At 49.6% G+C, this 19,876-nt stretch overlaps 1 protein-coding gene across 8 annotated transcripts in view; it reads right to left on the minus strand.

Annotated features, from left to right (window-relative positions):
- The window catches only part of AGAP1 (ArfGAP with GTPase domain, ankyrin repeat and PH domain 1), a 624,335-nt gene that overhangs the window by 146,909 nt on the left and 457,550 nt on the right, over window positions 1-19,876 (minus strand). For all 8 annotated transcript variants that reach the window (XM_039469755.2, XM_039469754.2, XM_039469753.2 and 5 more), the window contains one exon: window positions 7,445-7,606. In XM_039469755.2, coding sequence (XP_039325689.2) covers window positions 7,445-7,606 — 162 coding nt within the window. The remainder of the gene's footprint in view (window positions 1-7,444; window positions 7,607-19,876) is intronic.

A 19,876-nucleotide genomic window follows, 5' to 3' on the forward strand; every position in this document is an offset into this window, starting at 1 on the left:
AGTGCTTACAGCTTGTGTGTGTTGGCGGTGGCTGGGCTGTACCCGGCAGGATGGCTTCCGAGTTAACTGTGCCCAATCTACAATGTCAATGGCTACAGTAAGCCCAGATGATCTACTCAATTTCAGCAAGTCCGTTCTCTTGGAAGCTGGAGTTATAATCCGAGAACAAACTCGCTTTGGAAAAGTGGTCTAGCTTGCGGGGAGGAATCGAGTTCATCAGGACACATGGTGTCTCCCATCACGGACAGCTCAAGGGTGATGAAACGCAGCCAGTCTCCTGGTACCCTGAGCAGAGTCAAATGACTTCCCGGCCAGTGCATCTTCCAGGAAGATGCTCTGATTCTTGGTCTTCCGCATTCGCTATCATGAACTGCTCAACTCAACTGTCCCAAGGGGCTAACCAGTGGTTCACTAACGAGGAAGTTTAATTAAGAAGTCCTTACTGTATCCAAAATTACTGTGGATGATGCAGTTTTTACTGAGCTGATTGTGGAGACTTTTCATTCCCTTTCCACAGTGGCTGCCAATGTTAAAAAGGAGCAGACATGGGAAGTGCCGGTGGAATGTTCATGGAGATGAAAAGGAGAAGACCCAAGTGAGGCATGCCAGTAACACTCGCACAGTGGATCTCCCCTCCGGCCACCTCCAAGTGACACAGAATTCAATGTGAAAGCCCCTGTAGACAGGAAATAAACGTGGAGATCATAGCTCCCGGGCCCTGACTTCTTGCCAGCCATGAGCTCACCATCACGTGCACACTAACTGCACCCCGAGAGTGAGAAAAGATAGGAACCTCGTGCCAGTAAGACTCTTACAACCTTGTTACATTCTAAATAGCAAAACAAACACACTGTCCTCCCAGTCATGGTATGCAAAATCCCCACACTACACAGCAGCGGCTCAAGCTGCATCCTAGTCCATCTAACTGGATGGTGACAGATAAACTCGGAGCTTCCACGCACCCACAGATTGCGTTCCTGTAATAATGAGTATGCAGGCAAAAACAAAACAAAACAAAACCCAACAGTGTACGTTACGCATGCACAATTCTTTAATTTCTCTCCAAAGTGCCTTTCAAAACATCAACTAATCAATAAAAAAAAAAAAAAAAAAGTCCTAAGGTAAAAGGTAACTGATGAAGAATAGCAACATCTGTTTCTTAGCATCTAAGTAAAAACAAATTTCCATTTTGTGACTAATTAAATCCCACCACTGGTGTTTTAAGTTGTATATAGACAACATTTAATGAGAAAGTGATGCTTTCTGCAGTTTTATTAAATAAGATAACCATTGCGTGCTAAATCTGCACAGTAAAAATTAAGCTCTACAACAGGGTAGCCTTCCCTAACTTTCACAACTCAACCCATTTCTGTGCGTCTTCTGAATTCCCATGCCTTTTCTGAATATTCTGCCTGATACCCTTGGTACAGTTTCTTGCACGTCTTATTTCCACAGTCAGGCTCTAAACTCCTTGGAGAGAGAGAGGAACTGAGTTTTATTTCTCAACGTCTCCCACAGAGCCAGACACACAGTGTTTTCCCTGTGGTGGTTGCTTAATATTTGATGAAAGAATAAAATGATCCACAATTTCAGGTTCTCCTTTGAAAGAGTAAAGGAAAACTAAGTCCTGGGTGACCTCTGCGACTTTAGAGTTAATGAAATTTGTCAACATGTCATTGCTCACTGAGTGCAGCTATGATGAGCAATTCATTTTCTACCTTAACAGAGAGAGGCCCGTTTGTGACTTACCCTCTACAGGAGAATCTTTCAGTCTCCATCCAGGATCAACCACACAATGGTGCGATAAAGACCAGAATGAACAACCAAAGGAATAAGATGAGAAGGATAAAATAAATTCCCTTCTGAGACCTTTAGAACAAAGCGCTGTGAACCCAAGGAGGGGAGAACACCAGGATTTCTGCATACCCTCTTGTATAATAAGACAGGGTAAATCCAGCCTGGTCCTGCATTTTTAAAGAAAGATCTTTGCTACACAACTTCTAGATGTTATGAGCCATATATAAAAGTCAGTGTCTTTACATGGAATCTGAGAAATATCAAGGAAGCTATTCAGTGTGCCCCACTCCCAGATTCAAAAGCAGCTCCACATACCTCAAAGACTTGCTTTTTGCCTGGTGGAAAGAGTTTGAGGCAGAGAATCAAGAGACAGTTCTGTCACCTACCAGCAACCTGACCCTGGACAAGAAAGCCACTTAACCTCTCTCTACTTCAGCCTTTTCACTGGGGAAACAGGGAAATTAGCACTTGATGCAAACTTGCATGAATGTTATAAAACTAACGAGAGCCACCAGGTTCGGGGCCACAGAATGGGACTGCAGAGACCGTTCATTTTAGCGATGACAAGCTCACTACTGGACCCGAGATAAGAAGATGCCCAGAAAGTATCGTAATTCAAAGACAATGCCAAGAGGTGACAAGCCATTAAAGATCTGGAAAAATCCCACTGCCCAGGCGCTTTTCCCTGGCACACACCCTTAAACTCGGACCTGGTTGGGAATCCAGGGCTGAGGTGCAGTCGCCTTCCAGAGCTCGGTCTCCTCTACCGTAGTCCAACCCATGCTGACCCCATGCAGGGTCGGGGTCACTCCCTCTCAGGTGGCCCTGGTTCCTAGAGCTTTTCCTAGAGCTTTTAGCATCAGAACCAAAGTCCATCTCCTGGAGACTTCTACCTGTCAAGTCCCATGGTTGCCACCCGGGCCATCCAGGACAACTCAGGACCTCCTCTTGCTCGGCAGACCTTCCACCAGCCAATCCCAGTCAGCATGCCTCTTGGCCCTTGTCCTCATCACGACCCTTCTCCCCGGTCACTTCCCGTTCCCTCCACTCACGGGCTTCGGGCCCCGTCGCCAGCCTGTCTGGTCACATCTTAGTTTCCTTCTACTGGTCTGCAGGGATCATGCAGCATGCAGCTCATGTGTGACACAAGGGCCCAGTGACGGGCTCCGTCATCCACACACCTCCTGTTAATCCTGACAACCCGAAATAGACACAAAAAGGTAAGGAGTTCTCCAGTCCCAGGCTCTGCTTCTGTAACTTTCCAGATCCATCCAATCCATTCTAAATTGTAAACGTAAGAAAAGAGATGCTCTCCTTAAGCTGAGATTTCACACCCTCTGCCATCTGCTGCAGAATTTAGTGGCTGTTCCTCAGCAAAAAAGAGCCCAGCAAGGACGAGCACAGGGGGAAACTCAAGGGCAGGAGTGGCCCTACTTCCACTGATCACCCTGAAGCCTGTGTGGACACAGTGTTTCTAGGTTTGCAGCAGTAAATATTGATCATTCCTACTTTTAGCCTTTACTTTCTGAATAAGTGCGTCACAGAGGTAAGCAACGGCCAGGGTCAGAACCTCTGTGCTTGGCTGGGAGTCTAGAAACACCTTCTAGCAGGGTTCTTGTCGCACCCAACTGGAGGAGGACACTGAAGTCCCTTCACAAAGCTGCGAGGGTTCCCTGGGTCGGGCTAAGGCCAGACCGTCGGGGACGGTGGCAGTAGCACACACCCCTGCCCTCTAGCGGCCTCTAGTTTCCTGTGCTGGCAGAACACCAGCAGAGAGGCATGACACGGGCTTCAGGGGCTTGCAGGAGGTGCTGTGAAAGGCACGGGCACTCTACGGCTCCTGTTGGCTCTGTCTTGGCACCGGGAGCCAACTGCGCGGCTGGCATCCGTGGGCTCTCAAGCCTTTTGGCTTCTGGTTGGATTTGGTCAAGGAGGAGCCACTGGAAACCAGTGAGACAGAGAAGAGTGAGGTCACCCTCACCTTCCCTGTCACCACAGCTAGACATGTCTCTCTGGAAGGCCACAGCTCCTAGCTGGAAGCTTTCCCAAACAGTTGCCCTCTCTTCGCCCCATTACACCCCAGTTCTACACCAAACCCATTGCTCTCCCTGCACATCTGCAGCCAGTCCCAGGGGAACTCCCCTCAGGGAGCCAGCCTGCAAGCCCCATCTCGTTTCTGATGAATCAGCTGACTTCAATGGGTTCTATTGACCGATGGATTCAAAGGACCCAGATGTATTTGCTAACTTCAATGGAATTTTTTCTTGCACTCTGAAGAGACTGAATCTAGTTATTTCTTCCAATAGGAATGTTAAAGAAGCCACAAAATACAACTACTTTACACATATCTTGTATGGAATGTTTTATATCTGCAATTCCAACTTTTTGGCACTTGGTCAGGTGACAGAGAATATGCTAGTGTAACCAGTCACAGAGCCTTGCAGAAAAGAGAAGCAGAAATGTTGTCCTATCATTGAACAGTATTCTCAAAACATAAAATACAGGCTGGGTGTGGTGGCTCAAGCCCGTAGTCCCAGCACTTTGTGAGGCTGAGGTGGGAGAATTGCTTGAGCCCAGGAGTTCAAGACCAGCTTAGGCAAAACCGAGTGAAACTCTGTTTCTACAAAAATACAAAAAAAATTAGCCAGGCATCACGGTGCCTGCCTGTGGTCCCAGCTACTTGTGAGGCTGAGGTGGGAAGATCACTTGAACCTGGTAGAGGCTGCAGTGAGCCATGACTGCACCACTGCACTCCAGCCTGGGTGACAGAGTGAGACCCTGTCTCAAAAATACAGTAAGTCAATAAGTAAGTAAAATAAAACATATATAACTAGCTTTAATTTCAAGAACAGAATGTTTAATTTGGGTGGTTTACACAATGTACTTTCAAGGAATTAACAGTAAAAAAATATATAGTAAATATATCTATATTAACTATAGATAAAATATATATGAATTATATATAAAAATACAATAGTAAATAAATCTTAAAAATATCTAAATCACTCTAAAAATATTTAGATGAATCTAAAATGATGTGTCCTGACTTTAGAGATGTTACAATCTGGGAGAAGAATCTGGCTTTGAAAAAGTAAAATATAGACTGTTTCACAAAAATGACTCGTGTAGTCTTTTCCTAGGGAAAAAGGATACATTTTATAAGTAACTTATGGCTTATTTTCTATTGGCAAGATGGCATAGCCGCTGACATAGAGACCAGACTCTCCTACGCAGAGCGTGAGGCAGCTCCCGGGGAACTTCCGCCTTGGGCTTCTGAACACATGCCACCCACTTACACATCCATGTTTGAGACACTCTTGTGATTTCCTCATCTGGGCGTTTCCATGGCGCCTGAAATCTTTCAGCTCGTGTTACCCCTTTACGGAAAGGGGCCCACGGTGGCTGCTTGGACAGAACCCCCGTCTCAGCCTGGCTGTCCACTACTGCCTGGCACCCACATATAGTCCCATTCACTCAGGAAGTGGACCTGAGACATCAGGTGTCCAACATGCTCACGGTCACTTGTCAAACGTCCTTCAGACTCACCGGTGCTGATTGGAACATAGGGTAGTACCAGCTGCTCAGTTAAACGTGCAGAAATGCTACTCATCTATGGCAGGGCCTCCCTATACTCACTTGTTCACGCAGCAGTCAACAGATGGGTGGGATAATGAATGTGCATGTAAGTGGGAACAGTCGGTTCCTATCAGTTGGTGTATTAAAAAAAGTCACAGACCTCAGCTGGAAACACAAAGGCAAGAAGACACGTACCTGTGAAAATGAGCGCATGGCCTGTCCCTAAAGGGAATCTGGCCCCCACCCCTGTGTGGGCAGCTTGGTAGGGTGGAGGGCACAGGCTGCCCACCCTGGAGAGGCTAACTTTCTTTCCAATCAGGGAGGCGTGGCTGCATGTGCTTGGCAGGTAATTTTTGCCAAATGGTTGATGGAGTCTTATCAACATAAAGCACTTGTGGCTGAATCCTTTTTCAGCGGGAAAGTCAGGGTTATCTGTGGCTTCTCTGACTTATAATCATTATTTCATTATTTTCCACTGTTGCTGACTTAGTGGAATTGTCCTCACTTACCACACGAGAAAAAGTTTTTTTTTTTTTTTTTTTTGAGACAGAGTCTCACCCTGTTGCCCAGGCTGGAGTGCAGTGGTGCAGTCTGGGTTCACTGCAACCTCTGCCTCCTGGTTCAAGCAATTCTCCTGCCTTGGCATCCCAAGTAGCTGGGATTACAGGTGTATGCCACCACACCCAGCTAATTTTTGTATTTTTAGTAGAAATGGAGTTTCACCACGATGGCCAGGCTGATCTTGAACTCCTGACTTCAGGTGATCCTCCCGCCTCAGCCTCCCAAAGTGCTGGGATTACAGGCGTGAGCTACCATGCCTGGCCAAAAAATCGGTTTTTATCGGCTACATATGTTAGCAGGAAGCTTAGGAGGCAAACCGGGAAGAAATGTGGTGAAGGAGAAAGGCTTCTAACCCTTCTGGGGAGGCTGGCGGGCTACTCAGAGCTCCAAACCTCAGCTTCCTCATGACGGAAGAAACGATGCTCCCACCTCAGGCGTTACAGAAACACACAGCACACCCCCTGCTCCGCCCCTTCCCTGCTGACACATACACCCTGGGTTCACACACTCCGCTCTGGATATGTGGAAGGCGTGGGGCACTCCCTCTAATGTGGCCACCAGCTGACAGCTCACAGGTCTGAACACTCAACTTTGCAGAGTGTCTGGAAAAAGCGTGGCAGCCATAGAGAAAGAAAAAGGATGGAAGCCATGCAGGTGACTCCCGGGCGCCTAAGACCCTTGCTGAAGACATATTCTTACTCTTGTCGGCCTCACGGTTAACAGTTCATGTTATGACAAGGTTCTGAAACTTTAATTTTCCTTTTAAGTGTTCTTTTGTTTGTTACAAATGCATTAATTTTACCTCTCATAATGTGGTGTACGTGTGTATGCGTGCACTCACGTATCTCTACTTCCATCTACGGAATTTAAGAAAAGGGAATTCATTTGAAGGAGCCACTTTGGGACACTCACGTCCAGCCATCAGTGACAATAAAAACTAAGAAAGGACTCAGGTGAAAGGAGACTCATGATGAGCTGTGACAGCTGGAATATGAATAGAGCGCACATCTCAGAAAGAGTTGGTAGACATCAGCAAAAGAGGTGTTTAGCATAACACATTGCTAAAAGCTGAGATCGAGGCAGGTGTCCGGTTAAAGAGTAGCCAATATCAGAGAAGATTCCTGAACTAGAAGTGGGCAGCGTCCTCAGCAGAGTCACACAGTATGGCCCACCTTGGCTGGAGAGGACACTCGCCCAGGCTGCCAGGGTGGGGCAAGACCTCAGAACCAGATCAGGCTTGTGGCCGGGAGACCAGCACTCCTACCTGCCACCAGTGACAGCAGCCAGGAGTGAGACGGCAGATTTGGCTGAGTAATTTGCCAAATTACTCAGACGGTGATGAGAAGGTCCCAAGGGCCCTCCAGTACCACCTCGCAAACAGAAAGCCCATGTGGTGACCAGCAACACTGCACATTTGCGGTTCTAAGGGTGTCTAATTTCACACATTTGAAAAATAACAAAGCATTTTCCGAAGTGGAGATTCCCAGCCTGGGCACCCGGGAGCCCTTACCTTCAGCAGTGCCGGACAGGCCATCGGCTTTGAAGTTGCTGGTGCTTTTCTTCCTTCGGTGCTTCTTTCTGTTGGCGTGAGGGGAAGGGGGCGGGTCGAGCTTGGGGCTGGTGGTGCTGGAGATACTGGGGCTGGAGCATACAGAGTCACCCAGCCCTGTGTCTGCCATTGGACCGGAAAAAGAAAAAAGAAAAAAAAATGCAGAGGGTGAGCACTTACAAAGCAGACTAGGCAGAAAGAGCACAGCCACGCTCCTCCCACATCGCACATGGCCCTGCAGACAACATCCCATCACTGTGCTGGTGGGCTGGAGGCCCGGAGGCTCACGGTGAGGTGGGCTCAATGCCCCCTGCTCTACTGTGCCACCCGCTCCCTAAAAACACGCACTTATTTTTCTATCACTATCACGCCATGGATAATTTCTCCTTCTCTCCTTTGCATGATTGGAGCTCTGCAAAAGGAAGGGAGTGAGTTTATGCTTTTTAGTTATCTTTCTCTTCTTAGAATCACCTTGATACATTAGAAATGAAAAGAATGCATTTAAGAATACATTTGGAAATCCCATCTTAAATGTCAGGTTTGACTCCTGTGGGTGCACAGGATAAGGAATTCCTGATTCTTTCTTCCGGCCTCAATACCACAGATGACTGTAACTTCATCTTGTTTTATGATTAGTGAAAGATTCTATGCTATTTTTTCTCTCTCTCACCAATGTCCAGCAACAGAGTTTGCAAGTCGACACAGCAAGCCTGCCAATTTTTGATTCACTGAAGCTACTTAGAAAAGTTTCAAAACCAGCGCATGTGATTACTGACTGTAAGTGAAACTCTCCATGTATTACTCTCCATTTGTATCTTTACAAAGATACAAACTCTCCATTTGTATCTTTACAAAGATACAAACTCTCCATTTGTATCTTTACAAAGATACAAACTCTCCATTTGTATCTTTATCAAAGAGAAGTCCGAAGTAGTACGAAATGACCAGAAACACATAATTCAACCAGGGTGGAACAGTGCATGGAAAAAGTGCAGGAAAAATAGGTGGTGCCTGCCTCCAGAGTCTTGAAAGTTTTTATTTCACAATACAGCATCTTTAAGCCCAAAGTCAGAGTTCTGTGCAGCACACCGCACCCACGCCCCACGCAGCTGGAGTCTTGCTCTGTCACCCAGGCTGGAGTGCAGTGATGTGATCTCGGCTCACTGCAACCTCCACCTCCCAGGTTCAAGCGAGTCTCCTGACTCAGCCTCCCAAGCACTTGGGACTATAGGTGTGCACCACCATGCCTAGCTATTTTTTTGTATTTTTAGTAGAGATGGGGTTTTACCATATTGGCCAGGATGGTCTCGATCTCTTGACCTTGTGATCCACCTGCCTCGGCCTCCCAAAGTGCTGGGATTACAGGCATAAGCCATGCACTCAGCCCCTTCGGATGCTATTTTTTGAGCACCAACTGTGGGCCAGTGGCTTTTAAGATGCTTGGCACCCACCATTGATTGAGGAGAAACAGATAAACATTCCTGTCCCAATGGGGACTCTTAAAGTGGAGTGACAGTGACGTGACAGCCAGATCAGAACTAAGAGTCCATCAGAAGCTGGTAAGAGTCATGGGAAAGACAGAATGGAATGCAGGGCCTGGAGGTGGGGAAGTTGGGGAGAGGTGGCAGTGAGGGGTGTCATTTAAAATAGGGTAGCTGGGGCAGGCCTTGATGGGCAGGGGACACTGAGTCAAGACTTGACAATGGCAGAGGAGTGAGAAGGTAATGAAGGCAGAGAAACAGCCACAGCTTGGCTGTAAGGAGACAGCCTGGTATGTTCCAGAAATGGAGCCAGGGCCAGAGTGGCAGTGGCCGATGTGGGCGGGAGAGGCCTGTGGAAGGTGGCACTGGACAGGAGGGGCTCTCAGACCACTGTGGAGACCCTCACTTGTGCTCTGAGGGAAATGGGAGCCACTGCAGGGTTTACAAAGATACTGGAAATCAAAATGGACTGAAAACATTTTTATTTTGTGAAGTTCTAGGCAATGTCATCATACGCTGAGAAATGTAAAAACATTCAATTTAAGGTATCTGAGAAGCACACGTGGTCCCGAGAACACCCCGATGCATGCTCCTGGCCGTCCCAAGGCAGAGGCGCCTGGCTGCACGGTTGGAAGGCTCAGCCTTCACTGCACGCACCCATCACACGTGGAAGAAGAGGGCAGTGGGGCACCCTCTTCAAAGGGGGTGAAGGGCCCCTCCAGGGTTCCTGCAGGACAGCCCAGGCAACAATGGACGGCAGGAGACCTCTGTGACTGTGTCATCCGTGTGCACTCCCTGTGGGTGGACACTCACTCACAAAAGGTGGAAGCACCCTCAACCACTTTAAGGAGTTGCGGGAAACGTGGCCATTTGGTGTCTCAGCGACTTTCCCTCTACCAGGCAGGAGGTGATTCCTATGCATGCACATCCTTAGATGCAGAGGCACACCAACAGGTCACCGTCCCCCCGCAGTAGGTGGGAGGTAATGTCAATGGAAGCCATCTGGCTGTCAGCTTCCTGGGGCACCTCTGTTGTGACTCCACCATCATGGCTCCTATAGCAGTCTTTTTGCCCTCACCATCCCCAGAGGAACCTGCTCCTCTCTCTCCATCCCTAGAGGAACGGGCTCCCCTCTCTCCATCCCTAGAGGAACGGGGGCTCCCCTCTCTCCATCCCTAGAGGAACGGGGGCTCCCTTCTCTCCATTCCTAGAGGAACAGGCTCCCCTCTCTCTATCCCTAGAGGAACGGGGGCTCCCCTCTCTCCATCCCTAGAGGAACGGGCTCCGCTCTCTCTATCCCTAGAGGACTGGGGGTTCCCCTCTCTCCATCCCTAGAGGAACGGGGGCTCCCCCCTCTCCATCCCTAGAGGAACGGGCTCCCCTCTCTCCATCCCTAGAAGAACGGGCTCCCCTCTCTCTATCCCTAGAGGAATGGGGGCTCCCCCCTCTCCATCCCTAGAGGAACGGGCTCCCCCCTCTCACTAAAGGAACCTTCCTAGCTTGTCCTGGTTCCACCTTTCATCCTCAGGTGTCTTGGCCAGGTCACTCCCACTCATTCCTCCCTCTCCACTGCTTCCTTTGTCCTCAGGGGTCCAGAGATCTTTCATACTCACTTTCCTAGACCTTTCCTTAACCCCATTATTCCTTAAAGGGTGATTTCCTTAACCCTTGAAGCCATAGTCTCAATAGCGAACACTCATCCAAAGTCACTAGCCATCAGTGTCTATTCCAGGTTCCACCTTCAGCATCGGGTTCAGGACTCAAAGCAATCCCCCGAGGCACATGGTGTCCCCGCCACCTCCACTTTAGAGATTAGAAAACAGAGGTACGGGGGGAGGTTAAGAACCTTGCTGAAGTCACAGAGCTCGGGCAGGTCTGCTCAAAACCGCTGCACACCTCTCCAGACAAGGTTCCCATCCAGATAGAGGGTTGAAAGCCACTGTGTTTCTTCCCGACAGCTCGAAATCCGGCTTCCCTCACCACTGTGCTTCCTGTTCAGCCTTCCTGTCCCTTACGGTGCTAACCGTGCTGACCCAAGGTACCATCTTTTCCTGCCTCTCCTCCCCACATCCCCAGGGGCATCTCGATGTGCATGACACCAAAACCGGCTCCGTGCTTGGCTCTTCCCTGCCCGTGCTTTTACCCGGCAGCGGCTCCCAAGAAACAGCACCCACTGTGCCCTCTGGGTTCCGTGTGGCTTTCTCTATCATCACCTTGGGCTTCCCCCTTGAAACGCACCCCTGCCTGCCACTTCTGCCCAACTTCACTTTCCACGCTGGACATCTGGCAAACCTCCTTGGTTAACTGTGCCCGAGGTGCAGCCAGCATTCCTGAGACCTCCCGAACCTGCACTATGGGCGTTTGGTTGCCGTGGGACTGCAGAGGTGGGAATGGGCAGGTTGAAATGAGACACATCCCTTGCCTTGAGCAGGCTGGGACCCTGAGCTCAGTCTGTTTTCACAAAGTTGCTCCGTGGGTGCCTGTTCTCTGTTTCAGCGTCACTCACCTTTGGTCCAGACCTTACTTTACCCCCAGGCCTGGACTCCACAAGGCCCCTCTCTTCCCAGACTTTCACCTTCTAAGCTGCCCCATGATTCTGTAATACTAATATTCCTAGTGGTTCTTATATGTATTTCTGAAATACTAGATTCCACTGAATATCAGATAAAACCTACAGATATCCCAGAAGAAAAGGGCTAGACTAATTAATGTTTGTGGTAACAGTGTTCAGAAGCCTCATAACGTTCAGGGGTCAGGCATCCAGAGACCTCCCAAGATCACTACCTGACTCTAAAGCAGTCCTTAGCTGTGTCATTCAGTGCTCGAACCGCGCAGTGAATCTTTTTGCTCATTTCAACTATTTTCTGCCCAGGCTTCCCAAGTCTTGACCCTGACTCCTAATACTACCTCTATTCAGAGTTAGGAGACCACTCTGCCAGGCGTGGTGCCAGGTCTTGAAAAACAATGGTCACCCTGACAGTCTTTGTCCTCAGAGAGCTCCACCCTGAGGTGGAACAGGCTCTCCTCTGCTGCCGGGGCCACTATTAGGTAATATGATTCTATTAACATCGTACTATTCTTTTACTCTGTCCCTTGGGCATCCTCTCAATTCGACAGGCCATGGTCATCCCCAGCGGTGTGCCCTTCCTTCTGTCACTCTGGGTTTGTAACACTCTCTCCCAAACTAACATTTCCCATCTCTAAACTCCTATGGAGTCCAGGGCCACCACCTCTCCTGTGGTGACTTGTGCGATGCTGAGCCCACAGTAGGTGTATTAGAGCATGAACTCTCTCCCGGTATCCAGTGGTTGTTTTTATGGGTGCAGAACAGTATTTCTAAGACACTCAGGACACACATATTTGCCATGTCGTTCACACGGCGGGCTCCCACACAGGCACTGGTGGGTCTCCCGCGTGGCTCTCTGTTCCCACCACCCTTTCTGTCTGTCTCTGTGTCCTAAGCCTATGCATGATTACTTGTCACAACTGTCTTAGTTATGCTTGGCTGTTCTGAGCATCTACTTCCGTATATCCATCCACGTCCACGAAAAAGATGAACAGAGTGGAGTCAAGATAGAGCCTGCTCCTCCAGATGCTCCAATCTGCTCCTGGAAGAATCTACGAGTGACCACTCAGCCCAAATGAATCATGCTGTCTTTGTGTTTGGCTCACGTATCTTTCAACTGGCTTGTGAAGAGACCAAGGGACAATCTCTTTAAATGCTCTGCTGGGGACTATACGGGTACCCAACTCACACATTTTTGACAACTTAACAATAAAGGGACGTCTATCTGATGTCTATCCATTCTCTCAAATAAACTATCCCTGTTCAAATATGTCTGTTTTCTTTTCTGTGTGCACACAAAGCACCCCTTTAACAATCAAATTCAGAATCCTACCTGGGTGAGACCGGACTCACTGGTACCTAGCTCAGAATTCCTGTTTCTGGAAATCAAAATGGCATGTCTATTTCTAGTCCCCGTCCCCACTTTCAGCAGTGGACAGGGCTCAAAGTAGTCACACTAGCATCGGCAGCATCCGCACAGCTCATCTCTGCCGCCTTAGAAGGGGAACCACGCTGAGGGGTTCTGCTAGGCAGGCAGAAGTGACACCAGGAAGCTTTAGACTCCAGAAGCCAAAGGAGGAAGCCCCAAGAGAGGCCTTCCCCAAGCAGGACATGGCAAATCCAGCCCTTCCTGGTCCCCTGTGCTTGGTGGCTCTCTCCACACAGGGACATGACATGCTCCATGCGTGTTTCTTTGTTTATGGGACACCTTCCCTGTGAGTGCGAGCTTCAGGAAGGCAGGCCTTTGCTCATCCTCTTCGCTGGCACACATCCTGAAATGTATTCGGGATGGGGTTCGATACGTATTTAAGTTTTATGAAAGAGCTGACCTCTGTGTGAGAGAAGCCTGCATGGGTGGATGGAACAGACCACTTTCTGGTGTATCATGCAGCGTTGTATTAATTTTGTGACTTAGTTTCAAAACTGGCTGCAAGCATGCTTTTGTGCCAAACCACTGTCCTGTGAGTTCCCAACCGTCTGAAATTTATTTTTAGGTGAACGGCTGAGCCCATGAGTGAGGTCTATTGACACGGAGAAAGCTTCTCCCTGTTGAGTGCCCCATGCACCAAGTGTGCCCTAGGAGCCAGCTGCTGTCAGAGAATAAAGGGCAACACCCCTGTCCCCACGGAGATGATTTCTAAGGAGTGAAGATGATGCCAATCTAATTTCCTGCTTGATGCCTTCCATAAAAGTCAATTTTTCTTGGGCCTTGCCTCTTGAACAAAGAAGAGGGGAATCACATCTCCGGCAGCGAGCACGCTGATGGCGGCACCCCGCAGGTGCAGGGCAAAGTGAGTCACGAAGAGCCCCTGCAGCCACTGCGTGGGGCCGAGCAGACCCTGGCCACCCCCGGCCACCGCTGGCCACCCCAGAGAAACCAGAATGGTGACTCTGGAACTCCTAGTTGGGCCATCAGGGCTCAGAGAAGGGGACAAACAGGGAGATGGAGGTGTCACCGCACCAGGAGAAAGCCCAAGAGAGGGCTGGAGAGAAAGAGCGTTCTGAAAGCCTTGTCCTGGTCACAGCAGGGAGAGGGAGGCAAGTGCTTTTAAGAGGACACAGGCTTGTCATGGGATAAAACCAACGGCAAGTTCGAGAATGGAGACAGAAAGCAAGACCAGCATTCACGAGCTCTTTGCAATCGTCCTCCGAAGGAGGCTACGACTTAAGTAACTGATGTGTGTGAAGCACCCGAGATCCCGGAAGCAGCAGCCCACATGGCTGCTCACAGGGCTGGGGTCCTCCAAGGTGGGCCTGCGAGCACCCTCCCTGCCCCAATTTGGAGGCACCGAGTTGAGGCAGTAAGTGACTTTCCAGGCCACCTATTGCAGGCAGGGCGGGGTGCACCTCCGCCCACTGCTTTCTCCTGCCATGGCCATGCTCCAGCACTCCATGGCCCAGGCCCTGGACATTTTACTCCAGTTTTCTTGCTGGAAGGAGAGAACCAGTGGCACCTGGCCACTCAGAGGTGGGCTGTCTATGGAGGGCCAAGAGGGAGGCACTCAAGCCCTCAGAGAACCCATGTGCTCTGGGCTGGCGGGGCTGGGAGCAGGTTTGGCAGGAGTGGATAGGCAGCCGGCGAGGAAAGCGGCACAGCTCTCACACGAGGTGGCTCTGGGGCCAGTTCCAGGTGCCCGCCCGTGGGAGGGCCTGGCTGCCGTAGCAGGGGCACTGGCTGCATGAGGGCGTGGCCACCGTGGTGCTGAGAAGGCGACAGCGGCGTGTTGAGGGGCGCCGTGGCAGGAGACGGGAGTTGGGTAGGAAGCGTGGGCCGGGGCTCAAGACCAGTGAGGACAGAGCCGAGAAGGCCGGCCTGCAGACCAGGCCCTGGCCTCACCAGGGCTGGGTGTTCTCATGGGCAGAATGGCCGGGTTCCCGTCCACTGGGCGCTGAGCTCTGCCACTGGAATAGGAATCTCCCGGCTTCTAGGTCTCGACAGCTCCCTTTCAAGAGGAGTTGTTTAACATTCCCCGGGTTTAAAATATGAGCAATCACAGCACACTCGGCTTCCACGCTCTGCCTTTCCGTCCCGGCTGCTCCTCTCGCCTGACAAGGTATTCCTCAAATTGAAGAGTCCCGAAAGCTCCGCCTGAGACACTGTAAATGAGCTCCAGCCGCCCCACGGAGCGCCGTCCGCTCCTCCTGGCTGCATACGAAGAATGCATTTTATTTTGTATCAATTACCGGGCACCGGGACAGACGACTACTGGCGATGGCGTTAAGGACGGGAGGGGAGGAGCGAGGAGGAGAGGCCATGCCAAATTAAAAAAGCGGACGCCTCATTACTCCACATCGAAACTGGCTTTGATGGGGGGACGGAGGGTCCCGCGCCGCGAGGCGCTGAGCCGGGATGGGGAGGCCCCATCCTGCACACTCAGTGTCAGCCATTAGTTCTTCCCAATCGGGCATCAATGTCCAATGCACACCCCAAAAAATATATAATACGAGCAATAATGATCACGATCTGCAGTCTCTCTGAGCTTCGGAACGTAAAGTATGAGTCAAAGAAGCAGTTTCACTTTTCACTCGGAGGGCTGACAAGCATGACTAGAGGGGGAATAAAATAACATTCCGTCCGCATAAATATCAAGCGGCCTGCTTGAGACTGATGGGCCAGGAATGTATTCTTAGCTATCATTCCGGCAGACAGGCCCAAGGACACTCATAACTTATTTTACAATCATTTAGTTTCAGCTCAAGTGGAAAACGTGACAACTTATCTCTGCTGACAAGATGCCATATCGAACCTTACAATTAACTCTCCTCCGATTATCTGCCCAGCCGATCATTAGCTGGGTAATTTTTGATGAACCGTTGCAGGGAGCTCGCCTTGGTGAGGGTCCTCGCCAGGTGCGCTGATAGGTTTTTGATGTCCCGGGTGATAGTCAAGAGATGAGGCTTCGTGATTGTGATTCTCGTGTCCCTCCCTCTCCCAAGGGTCTCTGAATGTGTCCGCCGGGGGAGGTGCTGGGCGTAGGTGCACTTGATCTCTGCAAGCCTCCCTGCTGCGAGGACCCCTGTTGTTACTGCTGCTGTTAGCACGGCCTAGTCCCCTCCCAGGTCAGATCGTCCCTGACCCCGGAGCTTGAATTTCAGAGAGTGATGGGCCCCCCAGAAAAATATCTCCTACCTCTCTTCCTCCAGGGGTTTCATTGATGAGGGTAACCCCAAAATTTGCTAGAAAGAGGCCAACACTCATTCTGGGGGAGCTGTAATGATTCCTGAAGGGTTGGCTGTGAATTTTCTACATGCTGATTAAAGATACAAAATGTTTTAAAACATGTTCATAAGAGGCATACATCTATATGTAAGAAAAAGAAAAAGAAAAAGCCAAAACAGACAAGGAAAACGCTGAGCACATGTGTACCGACCCCTGCCCCCTCTCGCCTCCACCCGTACCTCAATTTACCTGTTTGGCAGTGTCGGGTACAATACATTACTATAAATCCTTTTTTTGTTTGGTATTAAAAGAATTTAAAATTATCAAAGACAGGCCCATTTGTAGGTGCCAGGAGGGGAATCAGCTGAAGGCTAAAGCCCCCTATAAACTCCAGATGAATGCATGGTAGGAACTCGTAAATTAAAACACACTTCCTTTGATACACGGCCAACGATATAAAGCTAATTTGGATCTGTAATAAGGGCTCTGTTCTTTCTGAAGCTCACAGAGATGTGTAGGCCGGTAAATAAAGAACAGGCCACCTTTGCCATCCAAGGAAATCACAACATCCTGGGTCTCTGTTAAAAGGTGAGTGTGAAGTGAAGTTCAAAACCTCACCCCTTCGCACAGTCCTTTTGACGGGAGCTTTCAGCGGGAGGAGGTTGACTTGAATTCCCCATCTCTGAAGATGTTTCAGAGACTGGCATTATTGTCCCTTTCCCTTTGCCGCTCACACAGAGGTACACAATGTCAGAGGGGCAGTGGGGGCACGGCGGGGGGCCCAGGAAGATGACACATGTTGGCAAAAGGAAAAGACAACACAGTGTTAGACTGAGTTATAAAAACGGGGAGGAAAGGAATACAATAGGAGGAGCCAGAACGAAGAGAACACACAGGAGAGAAGAATTTCCTACTCGAGCCATTTTCAGTCATGTCCGGAGATCTCTCTAAATGAAGCCGAGTCAGTAGGAATTTAGGAGATTTGGTCTTCATTTAAATGAGGACCTTGACTACTGAACTATGTTTATAAGGCCTTACAAAAAAAAAAAAAAAAAAAAAAAAGGCAGCACATATTCTGACCACCAATTTGGGTACAGAGTTTCTTTTTTGAGACGATGAAATGTTCTGAGATTGACTGTGGTGATGGTTGCACGTATCTGTGAAGATGCTAGAAACTACTGAATTGTACCCGATAAATGGGGGAAGTGTTTTGTGATTTTTATCTGAATAAAGTTGTTTAAAAAATAAGAAAAAAATAAGGGAAAGGTCACTGTGTTGAATGCTACAAAGCAATTAAATAAGGAATATTTTAAAAAGTCCACTAGATGGTCTAGTGAGATGGGGGAAGGGTCAGAGGGGGCAGGAGGGGTTCCCTCAGGAACTGAAGCTCAAGGCCATCATGAGACTTGAGCCACGAGCTGAGTCTGGAGGAAGAAATGGATGGATGTGGCTGTCTGGCCTCCAGTCACCTGCCAGGATCTGGCTCTACACAGCTGACCCAAGGGAGGTCCCGGTCTGGAGCTGCTCACGGGGCCCCACACTGAAGGGGCATCCCCAGCCTCCTCCTGCCCACAGGTGGAGCAGCTCTGGGCATCGCAAGCTTCTCTGAGCCCTCGCCTCCTGGGTCGTGCTCCTCTGCCCTCTCCTTTTGGTTCCTACTGCTTTCTTTGCACCACATCAGTTTCCTGGTATCTCTTTCTTGTCCACTACAACACGTTTTCTTCGTGCTGGAGGGCCAGCTGGCACCGGACAGCATCATCCGATTTTAAGGGATGACAGAAGGAATACAGGGTGGCCAAGTGAGGCAGAAAGCCTGGGGAAGCCGTGGGGAGTGTGCCAGAAAGGAGCATGCTTGTGAATGCATGTCAGGATTTTGTAGTTAAGGCTCAGGAATCAAATTGTTCTCTAGCTGATTTTTAGCTGGATGCAAGCAGCACAAAGTTTAAATTAATCTGGTGAACTCCGACAAATGGGAAGGCACGATGCGCAGTGCTGTTAGGTGGAAATGAAATCATTTCGAGAGATTCCCGCTTCTCCCTGGCCTCTTCTCTTTTTACATAATCAGTCACAGCCATTTCTCAAGTTGGGTGCTCAGATCTGCTCAAGTCTCAAGAGATTCTGTTTCACACGCAGGGCTGAGTAGACTGGGGAGAGACTTTGTGCGTCTTGCAGAAAACTCAATTAAATCAGGAAGGTAATTAGACGTCGGAGGCCTCTTTGATAACATCAATTTCTTCTCTTTAGAAACTTAGCGGTTTCTATGAAAAGTCACATGCAGTCAGATGACCCACTGCTGCACAGAAAGGCATCCTGTCTGAGCTGGTAAGGAAGGTTCAGGCTAGTACAGTGAGGGGCTTTGTCCAGGGTCCTGAATGTGCCTGGCCACTTCCCTCTGCTCAAGGTACAGCAACACACCAAACTCCGGCTGCTGCTTCGAAGAACATCCCTGGTCTTATCTACTGACATCACGCAGTTTGAAAACGTGTGATGGTGTTCTCAGCTATGGGAAAACCTGACATGCAGAAGCCCGGACTTAAAAAGGAGGCAATCTGGTTGTGAGATGTCATCCCATGGGCTGACTGTTAAATGTCATAAAAAGATAAGTAATCGGACTCTTTTCTTCTTTAACATCATAAAGAGCAGAATATGGTTTGGGTAACTTGGTCATTTCTCTGCTGCTTAGATGGATTTCAAATTTTTGACCATAAATTGGTATTTCTGTGTGTTTTCAGTACTTAGAGTGATGACTTTAGGGCAGTTTTCAAGATGCCGGCTCGTGAACATGAGCATTTGTGGGGCTCTGCAGAGCTTCTCCCACCAGTGCTATGAGGATGTCCAAGCCATGTGTTGCTGGAGCCGACATGTCTTACACTTCACCTCGAACCCTGCCCTCCTGCTCCTCAGGACAGCCCACACCCAGGGTATAAGAAGGAAGCAGATGGAGGTCAGGGAGAAAACGGCACGGGGCTCCATGAACGGGAACCACAGACTCCGTCCAGACATATGGAGGGACAGACGGACCCACTCCCGGGTCAGGCTGTCTTCTAGGAGCTGTGGTAAGAGTAGTAAATTAACCAAGCTCCTGCCCTAAAGAGCTTACGTTCCAGCAAGGGGAGAGAGTTCATAAACATATATATGTGTGCATACCTATCACGAGGACGGATGACAAGTGTAGTGGACCAAACTGAAGGACTCACAATAGGGTGGCAGGTGGAGGCGGGGCGTGGAGGCTGCTGGCACACTGAAGCCCCCCGTGTTCCTAAAGAACGTGCCAACACGGCTGTGAAGCGCCCCTGGCTTTTCCAGGCAATCATCATTCACACAGCTAAAATGCAGGACCTCAACACCGAACCGTAACACACAAGATGCACGTCACTTCCACCAAAGAACACGCGGCACTGTAAGGAGAGATTTAGAGAACGATGTGAGAGGATCTCGGGAAATACAGTTTTAGATCTGCCGCAAGGAAAGCTGCACAAACCACCACGGCAGTGAGCAGCGCTGGGAGGGCTGAGGCCCCCGCTTCCGCAGCGCGGGAGGCAGCCTTGCCAGTTCCCCTGGACACTGCGCCCCTCCATGGCTCTTAAGTGTGCTATGATTTGCTGCTGTGGATGTCTCCTTTTTGTGACTGTGTCCCTCTGATTTTTAAAAGTATATTTTCGGCCGGGCGCAGTGGCTCAAGCCTG

This window comes from Saimiri boliviensis, chromosome 5 (assembly GCF_048565385.1).
Source record: "Saimiri boliviensis isolate mSaiBol1 chromosome 5, mSaiBol1.pri, whole genome shotgun sequence".
In the NCBI taxonomy this organism is placed as follows: Eukaryota; Metazoa; Chordata; class Mammalia; order Primates; family Cebidae; genus Saimiri; species Saimiri boliviensis.